The sequence below is a fragment of the Mercenaria mercenaria genome, chromosome 9, assembly GCF_021730395.1.
Source record: "Mercenaria mercenaria strain notata chromosome 9, MADL_Memer_1, whole genome shotgun sequence".
Lineage (NCBI taxonomy): Eukaryota > Metazoa > Mollusca > Bivalvia > Venerida > Veneridae > Mercenaria > Mercenaria mercenaria.
Window position 1 is genome coordinate 34,145,935 of NC_069369.1, and position 20,426 is coordinate 34,166,360.

The 20,426-nt window shown below is 34.4% G+C and overlaps 1 protein-coding gene across 4 annotated transcripts in view; it reads right to left on the bottom strand.

The window, feature by feature from the left end:
• Positions 1–458: 458 nt before the first annotated feature.
• LOC123546893 (guanine nucleotide-binding protein G(i) subunit alpha-3-like) overlaps positions 459–20,426 on the bottom strand; it is a 101,851-nt gene continuing 81,883 nt past the window's right edge. For all 4 annotated transcript variants that reach the window (XM_053551183.1, XM_045333528.2, XM_045333527.2 and 1 more), the window contains exons 2-8: positions 9,958–10,081; positions 8,180–8,364; positions 7,274–7,572; positions 6,738–6,866; positions 4,917–5,046; positions 2,615–2,768; positions 459–2,110 (exon numbers count right to left, since the gene is read on the bottom strand). In XM_053551183.1, coding sequence (XP_053407158.1) covers positions 1,923–2,110; positions 2,615–2,768; positions 4,917–5,046; positions 6,738–6,866; positions 7,274–7,572; positions 8,180–8,364; positions 9,958–10,081 — 1,209 coding nt within the window. In that variant the 3' untranslated portion in view covers positions 459–1,922. The remainder of the gene's footprint in view (positions 2,111–2,614; positions 2,769–4,916; positions 5,047–6,737; positions 6,867–7,273; positions 7,573–8,179; positions 8,365–9,957; positions 10,082–20,426) is intronic.

A 20,426-nucleotide genomic window follows, 5' to 3' on the forward strand; every position in this document is an offset into this window, starting at 1 on the left:
CGCAACAAACATTTTTTTTATTTGAATAGAAGACAGAAAAATAAATAACAGATACATTAACAGTAACAATTTATTTACACTTACTGACAATTTATTGTAATAATTTATTCATGTATATTTACAATATCATTTTCTTATTTACATAATTTGAAATATTAATGTACTTTGCACAATATCTCTATTTAATCTTTTATTAATATGTAAAAGCACAAAATATACTGTATAATTAATAGCTTTTCATACATATTTTGTAGGTTTTCATGTTTTATAAGGTACAGATTTCTCAGTCTAAGTATGCTAGCCTGGACTTCAGAACCATTCATAATTACAATTTTAATCAGAACTAAATTTGTCAAATATCTAAACTTCGGTAATCCGAGTTCCGTTTGAATAACGTTTATATGGAAATTTAACACCATGGATAGGCGGTTTTAGTCTAGTAAAAGTTATTAGAATACTATAACAAAAGGGAAAGAGAATCACTAGCCCCTCACTGCTGTGGGTTCGAGACCTAGTTTGAGGAAGCAATCCAGTTTGCTTACGGAAGGTCGGTGAATCTACCCTAATATCCGTCCGTGTCCGGAAAAATACCAGACTCCATGGGTCTTTCTATCCCACAAAAGGCTGGAAAGGCGCCATATCACCTACAATTTTGTCTGCGTGACTTCTGTTTTTCTCTTTTTTAAAATGCAACAACAAAAACAATATAACATATGTATGGAAATTCTGTCAATTGAGGTTGCGCGATATACTATCTGAAGCATGGTTGGAGGTTTTCGTCAAAGACAACAGCATGGAGTATTTGTACTACATTTGTTACCTTAAATCAGACAGAAGATCAATTTAATTGCTTATAAGAGTTAATAAAATTTGCAGCACCTGTCGCGGAGTTTCTGCCGCCATGCGACGCTTAAAAACGATTGCTGTTGTGACAGAAGTAAAGTCTATCAGAAGATCCTTTGGAATAAAATATGTTGGAATATCACTTGGAAGCATAGAAAACAACCAAGCAAACTAATGGCAGACTCTTTGAGAGGTTATGAAATATGCAACGCCCCTCATGCCTCCTATCTTAGGACGATTTCTATTACCCGTAAACATTGAATGGACCTCATTGATCCTAAAGGACAAGAAAATATAACAACATTGTGTCCAAGTGCGTGTCCAATTTTACAGCCGCCACATGGCGCTTAAAGACTACTGTTGTAATTGCAAATAAAATATGTTAGAATGTAACCAAGCAAACAACAACTAGCAGGTTGCGTTTTGTTTGTGTTTGGTCATGAGAGATATGTAATGCGACTTTACTCCGTTATAAGATAAGTAGCGTCAAAAGATAAGTAGTCATGGCTATACCATTAATGGAAAACGTAAAATAAAATGTAAAGTAGTTTGATCTATAGGCGTGTAACTGTGTGTCACTAATTATTGTTTGATTTGTGTCATTAATATGTTTCTGTCTTAAAATGTTAAACTATCCCACGTTATAGTATCCCAACAACAGACTTCAAAAGCCGAATCTGCCATATGATTTTGCTTGACTGCGTTCTGTGGTTACAAAGGAGCTTCCTATTAAATACTAACTTGTAGAAGAAGTAGAATATTGTTAACCTAGTACATGTATGGTGATATTAGTATGATTTCACGTACTAGGTATATGTCAAATTTCTTATATATATTTTTGATGTTTAATCAGTTTTCCATAGATATATATCGGACTACGTCCAATATTTGATTGTCTACTTCCTATTCCCACTATTGCTGTACAGTTATGCATAGATGAAGTAATATGTAATATACACTACACTACTCAATCACATTGCCTTATTTTCATTTACGTCTTAGTGTGAAAATCGTCATCAAGTTATTCAGTAAATTCACCTGAAACGACGTCATCTAGTCACAAATACACTTTTTAATATTTAGAACAAGGTCCCTGATTTTCTAACGTTTATTTCTGCAACAATGTCTAAAACTTTTGCTAGAATATCACTCATCATTTCAACATCTGTAGCACATGACACATGTGTATACACTTGTTTATGACATGGATGGTGTTGGTGGAACAAATCGCGTATGAATTTTACACATGCGTCCGGTGAATTTTCACCTGAAACGAACAATATTAGACGTTAGCGTAACGATTTCTGCATTTAATTACATTCTTGATTAAAATTTCAAGCAAATTTCAAGCCCACTTTTTATATTGTTTCTAACTAGAACCGACACAAGAGTGACGAATAATACCCCAACAATACTGTCAAATCTTAAGTTGGAAAGGGGCCAAAACTACAACAAAAAGTTCATGGTTTGTAGCCAAAGTCGGACATGACCTGTATTTTATGATGTTACACCTTGTACCAAAAACTATTTAAATCTGTCAAGCCTTTCATGAGTTATTGTCCGGAAATCACGAAAACCAACGGACGGACGGACGGACCGACCGACCGACAAGCTTACTCCTATATACGGGGTATAATAAGCTTCTACTGCAGAATGTATATAAAGGATATTGGATATGACCTGATTTATGACTAGCCGACATGTCATTATAAAACAAAACACCACAGGCTGACATATCTTCAAACATTTAATATATAAATATTATACTTACCATCATATGACTTAACGTAACCTTTGAACTTCACAGACTTAAGCTTTTCTGTGAAGAGGTCATGCTTGTTCAGGAATAACAGAAAATCTGTTTTGTCGAGATAATGATTATGTGAAACATCGTGGAATGTGTTGAGACTGTCAGTCAAGCAGTTCTGTATGAAAAAATGAGAAAAGGTATATATTTGTCGTATTCATTTATCTATAGGAAAATACAATATTAAAATTAATATTTCTTAATGTTTCAAAGATATTATTCAAGTATTCAAATGGTAAAGTCAGTGTAAAATATGCCATTTACTCAAATACATTTTTAGCTTTGTTGTGATAGAGCTAAGTTAAGAATGTTACGAAAGCTTAAACCAATAACAATATACGTTACTCACATACATTAAAATTTTGTAGTTTTGTTGTGATACAGGTAATTTAAAAATGTCTTGAAAACTTAACCCAATAACAATATACGAGGGGCGGTCGCAAAATGTTTTTATGCTCCTGTCTTTCCATGTGCAGCTACCTACACATATTATACACGAGAGAAAACTACATTTTATTGCCTATCAATCGGTTAGTTTATTTTAAATGTGAAGTGCGTATACATGATGTTTTGAGCATTTAAACAAGATAGGTGTTATGGCTACCATAGACTGGAGGAACAGAGATCTGTAATAGAATTCCTGCTTTTAGAGGGTGAAAGAAAGTCGCTACAGTTTACAAAGATTGCAGTATAGCTTTTCTAAGGCCTGTACATTATGTTCAACCTTTTATAGCTTTGTTTTGCAGTTTAGGGAGGGCATGACAAGCGTGAGGGACAAGATTAGGCCAGGGAGGCCCGCTGAGGCAGTTACCCCTACAATGGTGGCGACTGTTGAGGATTTTGTCAATAAAGATTGCAGAATGACACTGCAAGAGGTAGTTAATCAGTTAAGGACCGGAAAAGATTCGGCACATCAGATTTACACGCACAATTATGTATGAGCAAGGTAAGTGCTAGGTGGGCGCCGAAACAGCTGACAGAAGACCAAAAACGGATCCAGGGTGACCATGGCAAAGGAGCATTTGGGTCTTTTTGACTGTGATAAAATACGTTTTTGAAGTGTATTGTCACTGGGGAAGAAATGCTGAACCTGAAACAAAAACTCAATTATATCAGTGGAAACGAGCTGTCTCCCCATTTCCCAAGAAGTTAAAGATGTCTCCCTCTGTTGGCAAGGTAATGCTGGTTGCTTTTTCGGATTCACGTGGAATAATACTGGCTCATTTCATGCCAAAAGGTCAACTGTAACAGTTACATGTAGACACTATTCAGAAGTAATTTTGTTATTTGTTTTCAGAACTGAAAAATTGCTCGCTGGAGAATCAAATATGAAATCAGGGCGGCTTTAAGCAGAAGGTCTACTTCATGGTTGGCAGAGGGAAAACAAAAGCTCCCACGAAAATGGCAAAAGTGTATAAACGTATGTGGGGAAAACTTTGAAAAAGAATAAAAAGAATGAGAAAAAAGACCATATATTTTCCGACCGCCCCTCGTAATTGAAACTATATAACTTTTACCAACTAGTTACAGTAAGTTCTTATTCAGACCTCAAAATATAAGTATTGTTATATCATAAAATTCGGAGGTAAATCGTACTATGAAAATACCAACATGATTCAAATAAAGTGTATTATAATTCATTCGTTTGATACCCGTCGATTAGAATGAAACATTACGTATGACGGTTTTGTGTTTGGCCTTTGTTGCTATTCTAATTTGCCCAAGGAAGCAACATTGAAATTTTGGCTATAGATTCATTGTTATAGCTTTCTTTCATACCCCGACATATTACATTTATTAATGTACATATATGCCTACTTCTGCTGGCGGGGGCCTCCATAGCCGAGTGGTTAAGGTCGCTGACTTCAAATCACTTGCCCCTCATCGATGTTGGTTCGAGCCTCACTCGGGGAGTTGAATTCTTCATGTGGGGAAGCCATCCAGCTGGCTTACGGAAGGTCGGTTGTTCTATCCAGGTGCCAGCTTGTGATGAAAGAATGCACGGAGGGGCACCTGGGGTCTTCCTCCACCATCAAAGCTGGAAAGTCGCCATATGACCTATAACTGTGTCGGTGCAACGTTAAACCAAACCAAATAAAATAAATACTTTTGCTGGCTGTAAGATAACAGAAAATTCACCCGTTAAAAATTAAACGGTTTCCTAACGTCATTTGTATTTTGAAAAAAATGTGAAGACCTTGTAGTTAATTAGAGAGCTAAATTATGCCAGCATATGAAAAACAAACATGACTGAAAGTGTGTATACCAATGTCTCATCTTCTTCTAACACCTCGTCAAACGCACTGAGAGCCACAAAAAAAAGCACAACTGTTACGCTCTCAAACAAGTGGATCCATTTTTTTCTTTGACTCTTCTGTCCTGCCACGTCTATTACTCTAAAATATATGAGACACAGTAGAAAAGAAAGACAGATGTGAAACAGGGATACATGTAAATATGATACAGTCACGCGCACACTGACTGAGGACTGGTATATTTAGTCCATCTATCTTAATCCCCCTTTAAATTATTTAATGTCTTAACGCACTTAAGAAAGTGCACTTTACAAACTTTCCATTTTTATAAATTTTAGATTTAAAAATTTAATGTTACTCAAAACTATTTCAAATGGAGACTTTCGTTTCTGAATTATGAAATTCCATCAGATATAAATTTAGACACGATCGGTCTACTGTTTAGAATTTCATACATTTTGAAGACCTTTTGTAGAATTAGTCTCGTCAGATAGAATACAAGCAACTGAACTATAGTTATAAGGTTAACATTTCAAAGTCAGCAAAATAGTGGATTTCTATTATATCTTTAAAATGCACACACTGACATTCCGAAAACATATCATAATGTGTAAACGGCCTACAAGGTTGTTTGTCAAACCCGAATAACATTGACACTTTTCTGTCCTACAAAAATATTTCAATGTGTAATAATGGCTTTGCAATTATGTAAGAGTGTGACTAGACGAAGTTTATGTAACAATAAATGATAAATGATGAACTCTTTAGATTCTCTCTCAGACAGTTATGCTGACACTTCAGGAAGAAAAAGCTGGATATACGGTTATGAATTATCCAGCATTTCTTACATACACGCAACATAGAGACTTATTTTGACAATAAATGCTATAAGAATAAGAGATATGATAATGAATGCAGTAAATAAAGTTAGCGGCGTGTAATTTAAAGTGGCATTATACGCATCTTACTGCACATTGTGTGTTGTTTTTTGGTGAATGTTTTATAAAAGTGAATTTTGGTCGCTGTGCATTTAAATGTGTTAAATTAACGATAATCCCGCATAATTATTTGAAGTTAATTCTTAAGAAATAAAGAATTCAGATTAATAAAATAATAGTTTCTTAGAAAGACTGCCCCAGTAAAAACAAGTAGAGTCATATTTGGAAAGTTATTTGGTACTGGTAACAGAAAGAGTTTGGTATACTGGTTTGAAAGTTTAGATTTCCTCCACACTTTTCATACACACTTCTATTTTAGGTGGATATTACTTGAAAATTCCACTTTAACTAAATTGTCTTAATATTTGCTATTCCCCAAAGGCACGGTTTGTAGAATATATCTAAGATATTTTTCTTTGTTTTTTTTATGCGCACAACTGTGTTGTTTGTGCCATGTGGCGGCCGTAAAAAGTCTCCCCGTACATTCAATCAATGTTGTTATATTTTCATCCTTCAGGGATTGTTATTCGCTCTAAACTCTCGGCCTCTGTCAAGATGAGGTGGTGCACGCGTCTGCGTGCTGGGGGTTTCGTTTTTAGGAGGCTACGTTTTTGGTGCGTGGCATTCCCATATTTTTCTTTGTTCTTTAAAGATATGCTTTGTTTGCTACATTGCAACTTTTATATATTTTAGATGACCGGAAATCAATTTAAGTTCAACAACTATTTTATTAATTATTTATAATACGTTATTATAAGTACAACAACGTTATAAAAAGCATGAAAGTTTTTAGTAAAAGATCAAATTAAAATCTTACTGATTCTTTTATTTAATTTAACTCTTACTTTCGGCAATGAACCTCTAAAATAAAACAATGAGTAATATTTGCCGTACCTATAAATCAGGTCATCAACATGGAAAATATGTTCAATTACTCCAAGTGTTGGACGTCGTATAAATAAGATATCTTGATGAGTTGGCACGTAATTCCCTTTCAGCATACGTTCCATATTATCACAGAAACTGTAATAGTCATACATGAGGACTGTGATCAATTTGTTGATAGAAACCATAGAACGTTATTTTGAAAATGTCCTATTTTGTTATTGATTTTAAAGAACTAAATCAGCTTGTAATTATGATGTCTCTTGTGCTCATTGTTAAATACCGGCTTGAACGTTTTGCAACATAGAGGGTTACAATTCGTAAATATATTTCAAACTTCAAACGAGACATTAATCTAACCCTATATGCCATTATAGCATGTAGAACATGTGAAAAAAAAAACATTCACGCAAATATTTTTCTACCAAATATCTTTGACCATAGGAATAACCCTAACGAAAACTTCAGTCCTCAGTTGATTTCTTGATAAATAAATTTAATAATTTGATTACTTTCGTGCTCGATGTATACAGGAAGCAACTTACTAAATTTCTTGGGGTGTCAATGAACCTGGACGTCCTTTCATTTCCTGAAGAAGTCTGAAACTCTTCTGATAATTTGTATCTGTCCAAAACAGCAACAACAGTTTCTGATCAATCTCTGAAAGTCCATTACATTTGATATTTAGATACGCGAACCTTTTTGTGAGTTCATTACACGCCATTGCTAGTAGACAGTTTGCACCTTTTGTTGAAGTAGGTTTATCCTCTACTGGTGTGGTATTCTTGAGCATTTCATTGATATCCAGGACGGGATTTCGTCTTTGAAACTCTTCTGATTGACTCTGAAATTACAAATAAAAATAAAAATATGCCAAGAAAAATAAAATTGAATGTTAACATAAGCATTTATAAAATACCTAAGGTATTTTACTCAGTTTGATTTTATAACAAACAGACTGCATGTGGCTAGCGAATAATGTTAAAATTAACTTCTTCCACTTTATACTAATTTTTGGCAATTTTATATATCGTTACCAGACCGCTATATGTTTACGGTAACAGACTCTAAAATTCTCAAGAGCTGAACATGAGGAAAACTATAAGACTACCGCCTCCCAATAAATCAGCTATCCTAAAGAGATAGCTGTCGGTATTTAGCGCGTTTGGACAGAACAGTTTTTTGCCACTTACTATTTTTTCTCATTTAAGATTCTTTGGAAAATGCGATATCAGTATCCTTTAGACGAGGGCTTCTGTCATCAAAATTGAAAGGAAAAAAAATCGGATGATATAAATTCTGCTGATGTTTGTATCTTTGCTTTCCACAATTCAATATGAATTTCATATTAAAGGGATATTAAGATAGAACTATGCTAACACAATAGTGTCACAGCAAGAATAATATTTACTGGTTCTACCGAGATCAGCGTTTGCAAAATAAGAATGTACCTGCATTGATTCTGTTTCAAATGTTATCTTTAAACGTTGCATATTGTCTATGATTTTATTAGCTGCTCCCGAAATATTTTCATGCACTTGATTCTTGTATTGTAGTCTTTCTTCCTCGGGAAATCCATCTCCGTAGTGTATTCGTAGTTGCTTTACAAATGTGCTCTTTCCACAACATGCGCCACCTAAAATGACTAAACTTATTGAATGACCGTTCGAACCTTATGACATCTATAAAGTTTCAAACAAACTGATTTCCCTTCTAAATTTTCATACGTTACATTTGGTAACTACACACTGACACACGGTCTTAAAAAGATGCTTTGTAAAATACAAAATAGTCAAATATTTCAAAAGGAATAACACTGGACATGGGTCTGAAAAAAATGTTACACCCTTTATTTATATTAGGATATTAGATCAGTACAGCAGAATAACAGAAAAAAGAGACTGAACTTTGCAGTAGGTTGAATATGGTTTTATTGCTGTTTCTGTCATTTAGGTAATATTGAACAAACGCTATATGTCTTTTTGTAATATTTGGGAAATTTTATCAGCAAATGTTCAAACTCGTCCAACAGTGCCAATTTTCATAACATAAGTACCACCGTGAACACCTTCGTGATAATATTGCACAGATACTCTAAATAAACATTCGACAAAACTATACAATTTTCTAAAAAAAAAAAAAAAAAAAAAAAACAGCTAGTGAAATATGAGAAAAGATAAAAAGTTACCTCTTTAAGTTATTCCTACGAGTTATTCCTTTTTTCAATGAAAAGTGTATTTTATTTCAAGGCAATCGTACGACATTGTCATCTAACAAAGTTACATAGTAGTGGGAACATACTTAGACCGAATTGTACCGCTAAATATATTTCGCGTTGCCATCAATAAAAGAATAGTTGTAATGCGCTCACTAACATACAGAATTGTTGCAATAAGATCTTGCTGAAGTTCCTTTTTGTCCTCAGACAACTTCTTTTTTAAAGCATCATGGAAGATTCCAGCAATTTCATGTGTAAAAAAGAATAAAAAACACTGCTTCTTGTTACAGACAGACCATGTCACTGACATACTATAGTTAAGGTATCTAAATAGAGTTGCAAAATAGAGAAGCATTATTCCAGAAAGGGACGGACAACGGTATGTTAAAATTCTTATTATTTGTCTCGATATTTTTGCTAATTAAAAGGGATGAAGATTTTACTTTGTATGTACTGTTATTGATATAGACTGGTCAGCTTAGATTTTTTAAGATTGTAAAATCACGTTCTAAGCGGCATCTATAAATACTCACTTCAATGCTATATACGCAGCCTAAGGTAATTTAAATTTGGTAACGAGGAAATATGTTTGTTACGGATGTAACAATAGTTTAGAAAATGTATATGCATGTAGTTGCAACCAAAGTTTTATGGTAACCAAAAATATTCAAAATATTCTTGTCTGTCAGCATTTTCCACGATATACTTACATTTATATATATGGGCCTTTCCATGAGAAAACCTGTATTAGTGACAAAAGACCAAAATTGAGATAACAAAATATTCATAAAGAACATTCTTTTACCTATCAAATCTGAAAAGTTTAAGTAATTATCTTCACTATTAAATACAAATGCACGTACAATCAAAAATATAGACAGTGACCCCGATACGTAGAAATAAGGGGAGGTAAATCAAGTTAATGGTACACCACACCTCTCTCTGAATCACCATCACGTTACAAAGTAACAGGACAGTGTTAATGAAAGTAACCATCGCAGAAAATCTTACCTAGAAGAAGGAGAGATAACTCGTTTTGTTTTTTGTCTTTATCAGCTTGAAGTTGATTGTCAATGCTCTTGCTTCTTTTAATTGCATCACGGGAAATCTTTCCCATCGCAGAAAGAGACAGTGTCTGAAAATAAATGGTAGAATAGTTAAAAATTAATCTGAAATCCTTATTCTCACTTTTACTTCTTAATACATAATCAGATGTTTAATATGTAAATTATACAAAATGTTTAAGGTGTCTGCACAATACATGAATTTATGATGGTTAATGGTTGCAGACTTAATAATGCATAAAATGAGGAACACAGTTGGTTTTTTGCATAGTTAGGATAATATTTATTGCATATGATTAGTTGGAAAACAGAAAAATAAATTATTTTATGTCATACTGCGTTGTAATATTGAAAGCTCTGTTCGCTTATTTAAACGTAAACAACTCGACAAATACAAAAACAAACTAGTTTGCATAGTTGGTAGTTCTCCTTAATCATTTTTACTGGATTTAAATTAATACCAACAAAATAAAGGCAATGTATAGCATTCCAAATAAACCTATTTCCGCCTTATTTTGTCACCATATAATGTTTTACTCTCAGTATCGACAATGTTTGGAAATACTTTTAACAAAATTTGAATCGTTATGAAATGATATAACGGAGAAAACGAGAATGTACACTTTTAAATATCGTACAGAAATAAGAAAGTTATTCTGTGTTGTTTCGAAAGTTATTGCTATCTGACTAGAAATGTATGCAACGATGACTATGACTATACGTATATGGATATAAAACTAGAAGGTCGTTAAAAATATGAATATCTCGACTACAACAACCTACTTGCTTATACAAGTAAGTGTAATATCAAAATTGAGATATTGTAATTTATTGCTTATACATCAGTCTTAATGTTATATCTTCTGATTTTTTTTCTGTTTTGTTTTTGGGATCATGGAGTCCATTCAATATATCTGCAATAGAATTTCTCTTAAGCCGGTGCTAGGGGATGTAAGTTGATTGCACTTTCCATTAACTGCAATAAACAGACAAACTAGGTCTGATAATGTTTTCCCTGTTTGTATTCTATGTTTTCAACAATCTTCTTGCAGATTTTTACGCCAACAGTTACAGTTGTTTAATATGTATGCCTTACAACACCACCACCAAACATGTATATATCAATTTACGTTAACATCTAAATTCATTTCTTTCGAGTAGTGAGTTATTATGCATATAAACAAATGCATACTTTGTAAGTTGCTTCACTTACATTTAGGTTAACATGCATGGTAGTGTATCAAATTGGCACACTGTTATCAAAATATGTATCACTTAAAAAGCAACAAGTACTACAATTCAAAGAACAACTATACAATCAGCCAATATCACTGACCTCTACTAGCGTGTTTATCGAAACCATCAATGTTACTCTGCAAACTGAACTGCACGATAAGGATCAGAAAAACAATTACCAAGCCAGGTCTACCTACATTTGTATTGATATCGTAACTGCTGTACATGTAATAAAATTTATAACAGACAGAGTATTTATCTGCCCAAAATTCTAAAAGAATGCGTTACCACAAAACGATCGCACCACATCACATATAAAACTGTAAGGGAGAAAAACGAATTGGAAGTAGAGACATCGCGTTCAATAGTCTTCGTTAGAAAGAAACTCGTGAACATCGACAATAAAAATATGCTTTAACTTTTAGCCTGCTGTCGGCAAGTGATTCTGCCTTTGCGAACAGCGCAGACAGAAATCAGCCTGCACGTCCGTGCAGGCTGATCATGGTCTGCACAGTTCGCTATTCAGTCAGTAAATTTTCAATGAAACCCCCCTTCAAATGAAAAATGGTACTGCCCAAATTGAATGATTGATCAGTCAAGGTTAAAGTTAAAATGCTAAAGGTTAACATCCCTTCAAAGTAACATCTAGACTTTTGGCGATATTAACATTCATTTAGAGTGTTCTAAATGATGATGAATGAGATACATATGAGCCACGCCATGAGAAAACCAACATAGTAGCTTTGCGACCAGCATGGATCCAGACCAGCCTGCTCATCTGCGCAGTCTAGTCAGGATCCATGCTGTTCGTTTTCAAAGTCTATTGCACTTAGAGAAACCATTAGCGAACAGCATGGATCCTGACTGGTCTAGATCTATGCTGGTCGCAAACGCACTATGTTGGTATTCTCATGGTGCGGCTCATATGTTGCATATAGTTCATTAAATGATTGCCATTGCTAAGGGTAGTTTGAGTAGTAATTGCAAATAGGGACCAGCAAACTATGCTATAGAAATAAGTTAAATCCCTTTTCTTCTGACTGGTAATCCAATCATTAAACTGAAAAGCACCATTACACTAGCCTAATACATCATTTTTGATATAACTGAAATAGAACACGTGGCAATTTCTTATCAACATTTCTCCTATGCCTAATAGAAATAGAACCTGTCAGACTCATCTTCGTTGACAGTCGCTTAGCTTTTTTTAAATATTTTGTGGCTGACTGTCAGTACAAACGTTGTGAACTTATTTTCTCCAGACAGTTCTAAATTTGTGAAAGGACATACATTATGTATTCAATCACTTTGAGTAATGACATAGCAGTAATAATATCAATATTATTTAGGAACATGCGGTTAAGTAACTGTCTGTCTATCCCATTTCAATAAAGATTTGCAAGAACGAATTCGTTTTCAATTCACTTCAAAGAAGATATTTATGCTCAAATGAAATTACTTGTGTTTGTCCAGTAAAAAAGCAACACTTTTCTGGACCGAAACAGTGATGTACAATTAGTTTCAGTTAAGTCGAATACAACATCAACAAAAGGGCGTAGCTGAAGGTGAAACAAAATCTATTTTGTCATTTTGCCATTTTTCTAAGTTGATAAGACAGTTTATGCTGTGGTTTCATACGACAATCTTGTTTCTGCTGGATAGAGCCATTTATGTGGGAGGGGTGTTGCGGAAAGTGTATGAGATACACGAACATAAAATATCAAAACAGAAAAATTGTAAAACCACAGGTCACCCAGCATGACATAAATGAAAATGTTGCAGGCTCGGTTTGATTGAGACTGTTAATGGACGGTAATGGAAAAAGACACAATTAAAAAGCAGACATCACATACAAGTGATGATTAAAACATACCCATAGCTAAGCTGATCAAGAAGACTTTTATGGCCGCCACACGGCACTTACAACACTGCTGTGATATGATAAAAAAGAAAAACCGCACGACCCCCAACACGACATAAACGAAATGTTTCAGGCTAGGTTTGCAGTGAATGCAAAACGATACAGGGGCTGAAAATGTGGGTAGATGACCTCGAAATGTGAGTCATTGATCCCTTAATCAATTGTGATTAACGAGTGGTACTTAAATATTGTCTGAAGTCTGAAGGCCATCTTTGAGTGGCACTTAGTCATCGTGTAAAGACTTAAAGCCGTAGATAATTATACGTTACGGGTTATTTTCATTTTCCGGCTTACTATAACATTGAACTCCAACAAAATACGACTCAAATATCAATACAAACGTACGGAAGTGAACAGTTTCATGAGAGGGATAAAATTATATTTTTTTACGATAACCAGTCAAATGTGAAGATAAAGGATGTATTGGTCTCTAAATCAGAATGTGGCTGCTAGAGACCCGGGTGTTAATGAAAATGTTACATTCTAGCAAAATGTTAAATATCAGTCACTAAGAAAAAAACATCATGTTATACGAGCGGATCCATATCTTTTAAACACCAGATTCTGATATCCATGCATTTATACACCAAGCAGTTCTTAGACTGTGCGTGTACTGCCCTTTTAACTTGTTGTCTCTAAGCCATTTTTTCTTATATTATGTTGACTTTTTTGTTCTTTCGTTTCATTTAAAAAAACTGCTTCATCTAAATCATAACTATCACACTAAAATAAAATTGAAATAATAGTTAAATAAACAATTGAAATAATTCCGTTGTTCATCATTGCCCTTGACAGGTCACGTATCAGTCGTATTTTTTATTTATGGGTGTAATGTCGCCTTGGTTGATAGTATGGCATACTTTTAAATGCAAATACTCAAACAAAGAAATAAGTAAACCTTAAAGCCATTATTGTATAATGTTAGTTCTAACACGACGCGATTTGTTTTCCTACTGAAAAATGTGTGTTATTATGCAACATGTGTTCGTCATAATTATTATGTCATAGCGTCAAAACGAAAAGCGGCGCGCTGGGAAAAAATGACGCAAAAGGGGTAAATATTTGTTGGATGTCGTCAAAGATGAACATATGAATCCTTCATAATGTTTGAAAAACGAAATTATATATTCTAAACAGAGATTTGGTCTGGAATAAAGTCATTGTTTAAGATGCGAATTATATTATCACTCTGATTGCGCTCTCGTGATATAATTCCATCGCTTCTAAACTCCAAGATTTTATTTAACGTCAAATCACTGTTTGTGATGTATCATTTCCACCTGACAGTAATTCATCTACCAAGCAACAAATATCAACCATAAGTATTATATAGTCACTAGATACAGATAATCAAATGCAACTTTTTACTTTGAATACTTCACTCTGCTATAGCAAGGTAAATTCAGTGAGAGTCCTTAAAATAAATGTCTGATGTTCAAGTATTCCAGTAAAATGCTCAAACCCAGGCCCGGATCCAGGGCCTGGCCGAGGGGGCCCGTGCCCCCCCCCCCCATTTGGCCGAGAAATAACTTGTACTCATCAAAGATATGCCCCTCAAAATTTAGACCCAGAAATGCACCAGAGGCCACCATTTCATACCTGTATTTCAAAATTTTCCAGGGAGAGATCCCCCTGACACCCCCACCTATCAAGAGGGGAGTATCATACCCCTCCAATACCTCAAAATTTAGACCTAAAGTGCACTAGAGGCCACCATTTTATGCATGTATTTAAAAAATGTCAAAGGGGAGTCAACCTGCTCCGCCCCTGACCCCTGAACCCCTACCTAACATGGGCAAAGGCACTCCCTCCAAAACCTTGCGCCGCGGCGTTGATGTCTTCGTTCAAAACTGGTGCCCCCCCCCCCCCCCCCCCCCCCCCCCCGCCACACACACACACACACACTCAGTCAAACATTTCTGGATCCGGCCCTGAAACCCTTTCTTGAAGATCAATTCCTATAAAAACAATGAAATTAAAATGACGTCATACTAAATATTAAGATAGAATTAAGCTATTACTTTTCTACTAAAAAGTGGTCAGAAATAGGGTAAACCAGTACACCACGTAGAACAGTTAAACGCATACATGGATGATGCCTCTAATAATGCCCAATAGCGAAAAAAAAAAAAACGGTTTTTGCTGGATTTCTGTTACATGCCAACATGCCATTATATTTAACCCTTAAGAATCACTGACATTTTAATGACAGAATAATGTCCTTAAAATCCTAAGAGACGCATATGATTCCTGAACGGAAAGTTTGTTCGGCATGATTTTAAACGAACGAATAAACGATGAACGGTGGATTCCTTTAACAACGTATTGCAATGAAGATTTCAAAATTTCTGAAGTTTTCATTGTAGACCTATTGTCCCCTCCTGTACGAAACAAGAAGCAAACATTTTGGGACCGCGTGTCTCGTACAGTTCAGTCCAGAGGAGATTCCGGTGAACACGAATTTCGCTTTTGAGGTTTGCTAAAGGTTTGTCAACACATACAATGTAATCGAACAATCATTGGGTACAAATCTTACATGTCCACGTCCAAACAAAAAACACTGTAGAGTTTTCCTTTAAAGGGTCTGTTTACTTCGAACGTGGCTATGGATTTATTGTTGTTTTTTTTATAATTATTATAATACTGATACTGAATATTTATTCCATTGCATTTTGTATCAAGTCTTACAATAAAAAAATCACTGCTTTTAGTTTTGTTTAATTTATTTTCAGAATGACATCTTAGTAAAAAAAAAAAACAAGTGGAAGATTTTCCACATAATGTTCGTGTTTGCTCATTGCAGCCAAGTCTCAGCTAAATGTGGTTAATATCAGCCGATACGATGTCATATTACGTCTTGTATTATATTGTATTAAATAGTGTTTTTATTTAACAGTAAATCACATGACTAAGATCGGCCGATTTACAAGTTCTCATTCTTGCAGCGGCTGCCAATTTGTAATTATTTTAATGCTATCTTATGTGCAAAAAGATACGAACAGAGCAGGTAAAAGTACAGTATCTATAATATCTCCTGGTTTATTACTTTCCTATCTAAACAGTTTTCCTGTCTGTTTCTTTTCCTGATAGAAGTGAACCTGCCCTTATTCACCGGCACAATTTGCACATTCATTTACATCTAATGATTTGACTCAATCAAATGGTATTTGATAAGTTTTGCTTGAAGTTTTCTGTGATGCCAAAGTATTTTACGTATTCGGTTAATGATAAATTCAGTGCTATGGGGCGTCAGGGATGTTGCACTTTTCATATCCTCTCATGAACATATTCAGTCCAACCAACTCTACTGTTATTTTGTTGGGTTGCATTCTATGCTTCCAAAGGATCTTTTATTACCTTCGCGACTGTCGTCTTTAATGGTGTTTTGCGGCCGTGAACATGTCTTTAAAATCTGTGATATTTTTGTTTGAGCACTTGGAGCGGATATGTCGTTTCATTTTTGTAATTACAGAAGAAGTTCTGTTTTAGATGGTGCTACAGGTGCACAATTATTTACCTCCCTTCAGGTGACTGTAAGTTTGATTGAACTAATCCAGAATTACCTGGGTCCATTCATCCGTCCAAATGACCCTATCAGTAGACTTTATTGATCCCCTAATATATCCCTTAAGTAAGTTAAACAAATGTATGATAAAAATACTTTCATTAAAAACATTTGTTATGAATATTTGTAGTTTCAAAATAATCTTTAATAAAATGCTATATATCAGGGTGTATAATATAAATTTATCACCTCAGATCATGCCTGCAAGTCCTTTACCAGTAAACCGATATATTTTATTGATATCAAGTGTAATCAGCATTATTTCCCATGAGAACAAAACCTTACAGTTCATTAAGATATATTTTACCATTAACAGATAAAACAAAAGCTTTAATCTGAAGTGAACTTTGAGTATATGATACATAACCGATGAAAATGACAAGACATCATTAGTTACTCAAGATGTATCTATCTTATCAAGTGTATAAAAGCACATAAACGAAACTAAAATAGAATAAAAAAGTAATTTGGTTTGATTGAGTCTGTTCATGAGAAGAAATAATAAGTATAGTTCCCTCATATCCCATAACAACGGCTTCTGCGAAATACTTTTATAAAGTTTAATATAGTAACATTTTGCGCCTTGAGACAGGGCGGGAACATTAGTAGAGCTGCCGACCTTCCATAAGCAACCTGTATGGCTTCCTGTCGTGAAAACTTGTACACACAAAGCAAGGTTTCGAGCCCACATCGATGAGGCTCAAGTGATTCGAAGTAAGCGCTCGCCCCAATCCCCTACAGTAACATAATTATGTGCCCTAAGTCATATATCAGTATACTTTCACAGAATCGTACTATAACGTTCTTTATTGTCAATAATTAAATCTATAAGAAGGTCCTTTAGACTATATATGTAGACAAAATAAAACCAGACTCAGTTTGACTGGTTCTGTTCAAATGTGCAACCCAACGTCTCTTCTGTCTTCAATATTTTCATTCTTTTTTTTTTCAATTTAGGAAAACTGCAAAACGGATACAGTCAAACATTAAGCTGAAAACGTTAATGTTTTAAAATGTTATTTGAAGTGCAAATGGCTGCTTTAAATAGCTGTCTTTATTCTGGTACAGTGTAGTCTTATCATGTTGTACCTATGAAGGTCAATTTGTGTATTTATGATGTCTGAAAGGACCCGTGTGTTTACCGAAGTAAATAGATTATGACGTTTTGCGATATTTTTACAATTTATTATATACATTCATTTTGTGTTATTGCATACTTCGACATTATCAAAGATATTCGTTAGACGTGGCATGTTTATTGATGCTACTGTAATATTGGCAGATGCAAGATCAGTTATAAACAAGAAAAGAACGCGCAATTCTCCTAGCATTGATAAAGGTTTTACAACATGACATATCAAGATTGGCAGTTGCAAAAAATGCTTCAATGAGAAAAATACACACACAACGTCATATGGTTTGTCTTCTTACGTAAGGCATCTTCTGCTAATCAGATGTTTATATAAATGAACATACAGAACTACAATGAGACTTTATGCTAATCAGATGTTTATACAAATGAACATAAAGAACCACAATGAGACTTTATGTCACTTGATTAGTAGTACAAAATACTAAAATAAATCATCACTAGAAACAGATATACGTGTCATTTGAACGGTACATTACTTTCTTTAACCTTTGGCATGCTGGTGGCAAATGATTCTGCCTTTGTGACCATTGCAGACCAAGCATGCTCTGCTCTGTACTCTATTCTGTCAGTAAATTTTCAGTGAACACACATTCGAATAAAAAAATGGTACTGTCCAAATTAAATGATGGACCAGTCCATTTTAGAAATTTAGCAGGCTAAAAGTTAAAAGAGAGGTTGAAATGTCATAAGTGCGCATGTACGAGTACACGTAGTAGAACTCTATACATAATAATTCCAACAACAACAACAATAATAATAACCGTACAATTTGTTTGATCATTTCGATCTAGTTATTCGCTACACGTCATTTTACTCATTGACGACTTCCGATATAGACTTTACATGTATATATTGTATGACTAGCATTGCAAAAAAGTTTTTATTTGCATCTGCCGCCTTAGACGGTTATTGAAGTATTGAATGAAATTTTACTCTTTCACAAGTATAAAAAATCTACCTCTTAAATTTCATAAAAACCCTCAAAAGGAATATACGTACTATTACATATAAATATGTCCGTGGAACTTAATATAGAAAAAAATATGATAGGAAGGTATATATAATAACTTTCCTAAACCAAACTAAATCTTAAAGGTAATTATGGAAAGCTGCATACGCATGCGCAAATGGGCAATTCAGTTTATGGCTTTGGTATGATAGTGTCTCCCTATAACATGTACAAACAGGAAATCTTTAATATCCTCAGAAATCGTTGTTTATAAACCACACTTAAGAAACTAAGACAAATGCCATATATGTCATGATATACGTTTATGAATTTTTCACACACTTTGAGAGAGCAGAGACATTCCCAAGTAATTATAAATCAATTCATGTCAAATTTAGCAAATAATAGTATTAAAACAGAGAAATGCTCATTTAACCGGGACAAACTGAGGCTTGATATCGTGATTCTTTATTAATTAATATAAATGAGCCGTGTCATGAGAAAACCAACATAGTGGGTTTGCGACCAGCTTTGATCCAGACCAGCCTGCGCATCCGCACAGTCTGGTCAGGATCCATGCTGTTCGCTTTTAAAGCCTATTGGAATTGGAGAAACTGTCAGCGAACAGCATGGATCCTGACCAGACTGCCCGAATGCGCAGGCTGGTCTGGATCCATGCTGGTCGCAAACCCACTATGTTGGTTTTCTCATGGCACAACTCAAATGTAAATTCAATTAATATAATTGTAAATTTGATTAATGTTTGTGTAATGTTGGCAGATAAGTTTTATTCAGCAAAATATCCTAAATTGCGAAAAAAGCACAACAGAAAAGTTGATGTCTCTAAATTGTTTTTTTTTTTACTTGTAACAATTGCAAATGTTGACATATGCACATTGTAAAATGTCCACTGTAAATGTAATATTACTTTTTCACAAAATGTTAAATTGAAAATGTTATGAACTTAATGAGATTAGAATGAAATTTCACAAATAAATAATAGCATATTGTCAACTCACATATGACTGCTTTTAGTATTCACTTGTTCCTGTTTGTTGTGTTTCAGAACTTATCAGTTGATTTACAGACTAGAACAAAAGGTCTCCCAACACCATAAAAATAACAATGTTACAGACTTGATTAAATTAAGCCTGTTCATGGACAGAAGTAAAAATGCATGCTACCGGCCACGCCCTCTAGCCTCAACATTTGCAATTGTTACAAGTAACAAAAATAGAGATATCAACTTTTCTGTTGTGCTTTTATCGCAATTTAGGATATTTTGCTGAATAATACTTATCTGCCAACATTACACAAACTACTTTTGAACAGACATTGAAGTTCGCTTGATTTTATATACCCTTCACAGAAGAATAAGCCAAACACTGATTGTCTTTACACTGATTTCATTGCGGTATCACATCAGGAAAAGCCTTTACAAAAACTTCTTGGAAAAGTGTTACTACAGTACCCAGTAGGGTTTAATTTTCCGACAAGACAATTTGTTTATGTGTTCAGGGTTTCCTGTTCTAAAAGCATACAGCTGTGACGCTGTCATTTTGTGTAAATAGAAATATCCCTACTGAATTTAT